General features: G+C 35.2%; 1 protein-coding gene across 1 annotated transcript; it reads left to right on the forward strand.

The window, feature by feature from the left end:
- Nucleotides 1–1,968: 1,968 nt before the first annotated feature.
- On the forward strand, nt 1,969–8,333 carry LOC110033866 (U-box domain-containing protein 12). Its single transcript, XM_020738008.1, has 4 exons — nt 1,969–2,440; nt 4,708–4,824; nt 6,544–6,957; nt 7,035–8,333. Exons 1-4 carry the CDS (start codon nt 2,141–2,143, stop codon nt 8,121–8,123), a joined length of 1,920 nt encoding a protein of 639 aa, XP_020593667.1. The 5' UTR covers nt 1,969–2,140; the 3' UTR covers nt 8,124–8,333.
- Nucleotides 8,334–8,691: the final 358 nt, after the last annotated feature.

Below are 8,691 nucleotides of genomic sequence, written 5' to 3' on the forward strand. Positions count from 1 at the left end.
ATATATTATAATAAGATTGAATTGATGTTATTTAGATTAAATCAAAATAAGAAAATTATATGATTCTTTGAATTGCAATCAGTGTCTTGAGAGTAGTGAATTTCGGCATGTGATTTCTCTTCTGCGATCAAAAGAGAATTTGGAGCGATATTCTTGTAAGTTTTAATGTTGTAAAGAAAAGATCTTAGTGATGAAACTCTTTGTACATTTCTCATTTCTTAGTGAAATTTTTTGTTGCGTAACTCCATGATTTTTTTCTCGTTTTCAAAGTTTTTCATGTTAAATCTTGATGTATTTTTGTGATTACTCGTGCGTTTCTATTTCATATTTTGTTCCAAATTTTTCGAATCAGTGTGATCCTATTTTCTGCGTAATTAATGGAAGCCCTAATAATTTCCATCCCCAAAACTAGCACCAAGAGTATCTCTCTTTCTAATTGAGGCATTTTCAGACATTATTTCAGAAACGTTTCCAACTTAACTTCTATTTGATGTGGCATCTACTTCGATTTTTTTTGCTTGTAGCATATATTCCACGACTTTAAAATATGCTCGTTGTAAATTGGATTATAACACAAGTGCTATCCATGCATATTTGCTCTTAAAAAAAAAAAAAAATTGCTTCATAGTTGATGGTTAAGACAAAATTTTGGCTTAGCATAAATCAAAGCCAATAACTACGTGCCATCTGTTTTGCAAATTTTTTAGGAGTTATAACACTTTGATTAATGACACCTAAACAGTTGATACATAAAATATAGTTAAATATTGAAAATATCTTTTTTTTTTTTTCCTTTTTTCTCAAGGAAACACACCACACAATTGGAGTGAAAATATCATACCATCAAAAGGCCTATAAAAATATAATATGACATACTGATGTTTTGATAAATTAATTATAATTTATATGTCAACTATCTGAAATCATAGAAGAAAAAAAATATCATATCTTTAAAAACAATTGCTCAACTAATATCAACAGCTTAACATATGCAACCATTAGATATGAAACACAAATCATTATTACAAAGGGTATATGTGCAAATATTTGTGTAAAATTGTTAAGATCGTAGGGCCTCTTCGGGACAGCTTATAAGTGAGGAAAATACCGTCTCATCATTTGAAAAGCACGTTTCGACAGCTTATCATAAAAAGTGGTTGGGTTTTTACACTAAACGCATGCCGAGGGTCGAACCCGACTATGTTTCAGGATAAGCTACTTATCTAGATAAATATAAGTTGCCCTCGAACGCACCCTTAAACTCATAAAATTTACTCTGTAAGTTATTGTTATATTAAATTACTAATTAAATTTTTAATTTTTATGCAGCACCATAATCCGGAAACATTTCAAGTACGCTCTGTTAATAAAAAAATAAAACTTGGGAGCGTGAGAACTGAGAACAGAAAATTACGATTTACACGAAAAAAATTTACTAATCCACATAAATTTGAGTTGGAGTGTGTAGGGGTGTAAACGAACCGAACACGAACGAACAAAGCTTGTGTTCGTGTTCGGTTCGTTTAAAATTTAGTTTGTTTGAAATAAGCTCGTGTTCGTTTCTTAACGAACGAGCCGAACACGAAAATAATATTATATATTAATTATATAACTTATATTATATAAATATACAATATCTATATTAGTATATTACTACTATAGTATATTAATATATTATTATTATTATTTTATTATATATTATAATTTATAAAATTTAATGTTTTAAAATATAATAAATTTTTTATATATAATTATTTTATATTATTTTATATTTCAAACAATAACGATTCGAACACGAACGAACGCATCACTGTTCGTGTTTGGTTCGTTTAACTAACCGAACGAAAAAAATTTGTTCGCGTTTGTCTCATTTACTTATCGAACGAATCGAACACGAACTCATTGACGAACCGAACACGAACTGTTCGCGAACAACGAGCTTTTTTGACAGCCCTAGGAGTGTGAGACCAGTTGTGTAATTTTTGACTTTCCTGAAGCCTTTACTTCTCCGTTCTCTTTCTCCGTCCTTGCCTTCTCCTCTCGAAAGATCCAATCTTCCTCTGACTTCCTAATTCTCTCGCAATCCTGCTCTTCCATCCTATCCTCGCGCCGATCTTACTCCTCTCTGATCTGTGCGGGAATGGAGTCTACAGCAGAGGAGGAGCTGGAAGAAAGGGGTTTAATTGTTGTCCGGGCGCTTTCGGCTGTGGTGGGAGAAATATCTGCGATGCAGGAGTGCAGGGGACCATTTCGTAGGGCTTACTACGATCTGGCGAGGCGGATGAAGCTCCTGAGCCCGTTCTTCGACGAGCTCAGGGATAGCAGCGATGAGGAATTGATTAAGGAGAACGAGTCCCAATCCCTCTGCGAGTTGCTCGATGCCTTGGTTGCTGCTAAGGAGCTTCTGCGCTCCGTCAACGATGGGAGCAAGCTCTATCAGGTATGAGTTTCCTTGTTTGGTTTAACAGATCTTTGGATTTCATGGGCCTTCTGTTTTTCAGTTGTATGTAATAATTATCTAAAAAAATTTTGTTTTGGTTTGAGGCAAAACTATATCTATGCGATAGTTACTTGTAGAAGAATCAAAAGCTCACTTTCATTTATTCAGTATTCTGTAAACTGATGGTTTTGGTAGAAGTCAATTGGTAGGTAACTGGGAGAAAGTTGTGTATGATGGTTACTGAAAGAGTAAATTGATCTAAAAGTTTTGGCATGTCTTTCGTAGGAGGGGGTGTTTAGATCATCATACTCTTGTTTCAGACATGTTGGAAGAATTTAAATAGAAATCTGTTAGAAAGGAGGGAGCTTTAACTATTAAGCAATGTGTTTTAAATGATACTTTGCAAAATTTACAAAGATTGTTAGCATGTATACTGATATTCATAGTGATTTTTTCTTTCTCGAATCAAGGAAGATGATCGCCCTATTTGTATGACCAAAAACGGTTATATTGGACCAATAAAGTACCAATAGATATTCTGGTTTGATCAACCCTATCCAACAAACCGAGATCAACGAGTTGCTGAGTACAAATGTATTGTCCCCTGTTGCAAGTCTCATACATGATTCAAACTTGGTTGGAGTCTTCAAATTTCACAAAACACAGCTGCAAGTTTGACTAATAAATTATGAGAAAAAGGTTAAAATATTCCTTCTACCATTTTCGAGAAGGGTGGGGTTTTAGTCCCAGACTATCTAGTGTGTTTTAACTTTATTTCTTTTGACTTATCAATTTTGCTTCACTATTATCTTTTGATTCCTCAAATTTGTTCTAAAATAATTCAATAGATAGAGTATTTTGGATTATATGTGATGAGTAAGGAACCAAATAGAACGCATTATATAGATGGGATTAAAATAGTCCAATATAAATAGTTTAGGGGTTTTTATCTTTTCTTAAATTAACTAATTAGATAAAACATTTTAGTTGTTAGTTTGATCATAGAATGTAAAATTTTTTACATTCTAATTCTAGCCACTCATTATGAGCATACAGAGTTTTACTTGATGATGCAATTATCAAGAGTTTCTTGCTACACAAGCAGTGTTTAATCTAATGCAAGATTTAATTTAGCCCAAAAAAATTGGATCTGGATATCTTGATCCAATTTTTTGTCAAATGGCTTCAAATTCATTGATTTTACTTTTAACATTAGTACAAAGTAAATTTTTAATCGATTATTCATTTATTACTCCCATCTCAAAGCAAATTCAAGGGCTTTGAGATCCATTCTAAGCATTTTTTTTGTTAGGAAATCCCAATACAAGTTCCCAAAATGTCAATTTATATCTTTGGATTTTATTTCTATATGAGATGATCTTATGTTGATATGGAAAGTGGAATGAATCATATTGATTACATTTAATTGATTTTTATATTTTCTAAAGCATAGAAAGCACATGCTGATAAATTTGTACACAAGCATGGACACACACACACACACACGATATACCCTTCCCTACATGCTATCTGCATTAACGGCGCCCTCATATGCACTCACACAGATATAGACACTGTTAGGTATGACTCATATCTAGGGAGTTGGAGTTTCTTGGTGAAGATGTGTGTTTCCTGGTGAAAATGAGTGTCTCTTGGAATAAAGGGGGTTGGGGGGAGCGAGGGCGTGATTGTAATTTTATCTGAGAGTTTGTATATGTCTATTTATATGTGTAACCCTATGGGATGTATTGTAACTTCTCTGAAATAGTGAAACCGCTGCTCGCTCCCGAGGACGTAGGCAATTCTTTGCCGAAATTTTATTCCGCCTAAATTACACAACAGACACATCACATATGAGCATAAAATGACATATTATTTGGTTAAAAACAAAAAACTAAATTACGCATAGCTGATATCAAATCAAGCCAGCTTGAATTCTACCTACTCAATTTGTGAAATCTTAAAGCTCGAGGGAATCCCAAGCCACCGTTTTGTACTTAATTCAGACTTAGCCAATGTTTATCTGCTTAAGATAAGATATAAATAACCCTAAACTAATGTGCTAATCTGACAGCTAATAGTATGTCAAGTTATCACCTTCTTGTTGTGCTTTCTGCAAAATAATGTTAGTTACGATTCAAATATTGGGTATCAATAAAAAAGAAGTCCATTAAAGAATGTTGACAAAGCTTTGTTTTTAATGAAATACAAACTCACTTTTTTTTGCTTTCATCTAATACTTTTTTTGTATGCTAATCTTTCCTCAGGCTTTGCAAGGGGACAAATATGCAAAACATTTTCAGGAGGTCACAGAACAAATAGAAAGAGCTTTAAGCAGATTATCTTATGATAAGTTTGATATTCCTGAAGAAGTGCAAGAGCAGGTACTAGGAAAGAAGAGTTTTCAATCATTGAACAAAAAAACTTCATTGCTTTCTTATTATTAAGGATTAAATTAAACTAATCTATCTTATGTTCTGCTCTAATTGATTTAAAAGTTTGGTTTTTTTTAATACTTTAGATCATGATCTCATTCATGTTATAGATATTAATCTTGTACATAAAATAATTAGACAAACAGGACACCTACAAAGTTGGTCGTTTCTTCTCTTTTACAAGGACAACAGTGTTGAGCATCTTGATTTGGAATGATGAATATCGGAAGGCCATTGAAGTAGTATTTACAAAAATTGATCAATAGAATGATAATTTCCGTTCTATGTAAAATTACTTAAAACAAAAGCTTATAGTGTATAATTAGAATCAGAAGTTATTGATAACTTAAAGAATGATATTCTTGACCTTTTAACCGAAGACAATGGGAAGATACTATGAATGAACTGGGCAGAATGAATGTGCAGATGTTCCTGAAAGAAATTTAACTCACCCTTATATTTGGCTTGTTTTTAGATTTTTTGTTGGCCGTTTTGGATTTTTGGACCCGTTTGAACACTAAGATTTTGAGCCAAAAATTATAAAAAGTGCCATGAAACCCATTGGCTGTCGCGCTCTCCCTGTTGTTCTCAAACTGCCTTTTTTAAAAAAAATGTCAGGCTCCATTATGTTCTCTACCACAAGTTCTTTCTTATCCAGGGCTGTCAAAAAAGCTTCTCATTCAAGAACAACTCATGTTAGGCTCACAAATTAGCTTATGTTCAATTTGTTTATTAAACAAGTGAATCAAACGCAAATAATTTTTTTAAGCATAGTTTATAAACGAGTCGACTAAAATAAATTTTTTGTTTGATCATGTCCCGCTCATTTTAACTCAAATTAATTAAATAATTAAATAAATAACATTAATTTAACCTTTTTATATTTACCTTTTATGAGGTATTTAAAATAATGTTAAATTTTGTTATTTCATAAATTATTCGAGATAATTTTGAGCCGGTTACAAGTTGAAACAAATAAACAAATTTGAATAGTGTCAAACTCAAGCTAAAACAAACAAATGAATTTGAACCAAGCTGAACTCGAACATGCTATAAGCCATTTTGTACACGAGTTTATTTCAAATAAAAAAATTTGAGAGTGATGAGCACTAATAAGCCTGAGCTTGTTCAAACTCGACTCGTTTACACCCCTACTCATATAAGAGGATTTACCCATCCTAATAATTGTCCAATTGTTGAAGGTATGATGAGTATAGTCTTGCATTAAACAATATTGCTCTTCAAAAACTTAATTAAAAAAAATATCAGTTCCATCAAATGTACAAAAGAGCTGATAAAACTTGATTTTAATGTCCATGAAATTATTATGTGGTCGGAAATAGGAAGAAATGCTTACTCATAGAATCATTAAAAAGGATTTAAGCTAGCAAGCTTGACACCAATTTAAACTTCATTAAGTGGTGAAAGGTTTAGGGAATCATGAAGTCTATGTTCGCAATGGACAACATCGATCATCTTAATGCATTTCAATTACGTTTTTCAAAAACAATCACCATTTATTGTTTGTCCCATCCGCATAATGGCCCCCCTTTCAATTATCTCAAAATGTTTAAAATGATCTTGTTTTTTAGGCTACTCGAAAGAATTGAACTTCATATATATGATATCTGTAATCTAAATTTTCTGATGGTTCCTTATAATCTACAGATCGAGCTTGTGCATGCCCAGTTCCAAAGAGCAAAAGAAAAGATGGATTTACCTGATCCTCAACTTTTGAAGGACATCTCTTTGGTACGTAGTGGAGATTACAGTGATCAAGCTGTGCTTCAAAGGCTTTCAGAGAAATTGCAGCTAAGAACCATTAATGACCTCACGAAAGAAGCTGCTGCTTTAAATGAAATGGTGATTGCTTGTGGTGGAGATCCAGACGACTGCCTGGAAGAGATGTCAACCTTGCTCAAGAAGCTGAAAGACTCCGGAATCATTGAGAACCCGATTCCAGAGAACCATGAAAACAAAAGAAGCCCGGTGAAATATCGATCACCTGTTATCCCCGACGATTTTCGTTGTCCTATATCTCTTGAACTGATGAGGGACCCTGTCATCGTCTCTACTGGGCAAGTAATACACTACACTAACCTTAACGTTGTTCTTCTGGACTTCGATAACGCCTATAACAATATTCGTTTGTTTGGCAGACATATGAGAGAACTTGCATTCAGAAATGGCTGGATGCAGGACACAAAACCTGTCCGAAGACGCAGCAGAATCTATCCCACACGGCTCTCACCCCAAATTTCGTCTTAAAGAGCCTGATAGCGCAGTGGTGTGAGGCTAATGGTATTGAACCTCCAAGAAAGAATGGCAATGGCCGTGACAAAAGGTCCGCAAGTCATTCCGACTGTGATCGAGCTGCTATCAGTGCGCTGCTAGAGAAACTACGTAGCACAAACCAAGAAGTACAAAGAGCGGCTGCCGGCGAGCTTCGATTGCTCGCGAAAAGGAATGCTGACAACAGGGTATGTATTGCCGAAGCAGGTGCAATCCCCTTGCTTGTGGAACTCCTCCAATCACCTGATCCGAGGACGCAGGAGCACGCAGTAACTGCACTCCTGAACCTCTCCATTAATGAAAGCAACAAGAGCAGCATTGTTGCTGCTCAGGCAATTCCAAAAATAGTAGAAGTGCTTAAGAACGGGAGCATGGAAGCGAGAGAAAACGCCGCTGCTACACTTTTCAGCTTATCCGTAATAGATGCCAACAAGATAACGATCGGGGCTGCCGGAGCCATTCCAGCCCTAATTGATCTCTTGTGTCATGGAAGCCCGAGGGGCAAGAAAGATGCAGCTACAGCCATCTTCAACCTTTCTATTTATCAGGGTAACAAAGTGAGAGCGGTGAAGGCCGGCATTGTCGTCCATCTTCTGCGACTTTTGACTGATCCGAGCGGAGGGATGTTAGATGAGGCCCTTGCCATAATGGCGATATTGGCGAGCCATCACGAGGGGAGGCTGGCCATTGCAGAAGCTTCACCGATTCCAATTTTGGTAGAGGTGATGAGGATCGGTTCTCCGCGGAACAGGGAGAATTCTGCTGCAGTGTTGTATTCACTGTGCACCGTGGATGCGCAGCAACTGAGAATTGCGAGGGAAGTTGGTGCAGAAGAAGCGTTGAAAGAACTCGCAGAGACTGGTACGGATCGAGCTAAAAGGAAAGCGGGAAGCCTGCTGGAGCTTTTTCGCCGCGGTGTAGAGGTTGGAGATGTTAGGTCGCCATGTTTAAGCTAGTAAGAATGATTTATGTGCATTATATAGAAACAGAGAGTATTTATGTGGTGTAAACGCTTCCTTCTGTTGTAGAATCTATACCAAACCATCAGCAGTTATTTATGATGCATTGTAATCTTATATTTCACGAAACTTGATTTAAAATGAGAGCGCCCGAGTCTCTTTTGTATTCGACAGCAATTTTACAGTGATATTAGATTGACACTTGCACTTGGAGAGAGCTCTCACTGATGTGCGGACGATGATTTGGATTGAAACACGAAGTGCGTTCGACAGTAAGTCTAGATCTACGCCGTCGTCGACAAAATCAGATTTAATATTTTCTTCTTATTTACTATGCTCATGAAAAGTGGTAATGAAGTTTGAAACTAATTATATTTGGGGCATTGACATACATTCTATTCAATTTTTATGTATTTACATCTTTAGCATCCAAATATTTGGAATCACATAAAAAATATCAAAATTTAAGCTTTTAAGATGTGAAACATACTTTTGTTATGCATAGTTAAGGTGTTATAAATGTAAAAATTGAGATTTATGTGTTTGATATGTAAATACATAAGAA

The sequence above is a fragment of the Phalaenopsis equestris genome, unplaced genomic scaffold (genome assembly GCF_001263595.1).
Source record: "Phalaenopsis equestris unplaced genomic scaffold, ASM126359v1 Scaffold001307, whole genome shotgun sequence".
Classification (NCBI taxonomy): Eukaryota; Viridiplantae; Streptophyta; class Magnoliopsida; order Asparagales; family Orchidaceae; genus Phalaenopsis; species Phalaenopsis equestris.

Bases quoted from the DNA above. Each gene is read 5' to 3' on its own strand.
- LOC110033866 (XM_020738008.1), top strand. From the start codon at position 2,141: ATGGAGTCTACAGCAGAGGAGGAGCTGGAAGAAAGGGGTTTAATTGTT. The intron at 2,441-4,707 runs GTATGAGTTTCC...ATCTTTCCTCAG, and splicing joins ATGGGAGCAAGCTCTATCAG to GCTTTGCAAGGGGACAAATA. The intron at 6,958-7,034 runs GTAATACACTAC...TTTGTTTGGCAG, and splicing joins TCATCGTCTCTACTGGGCAA to ACATATGAGAGAACTTGCAT.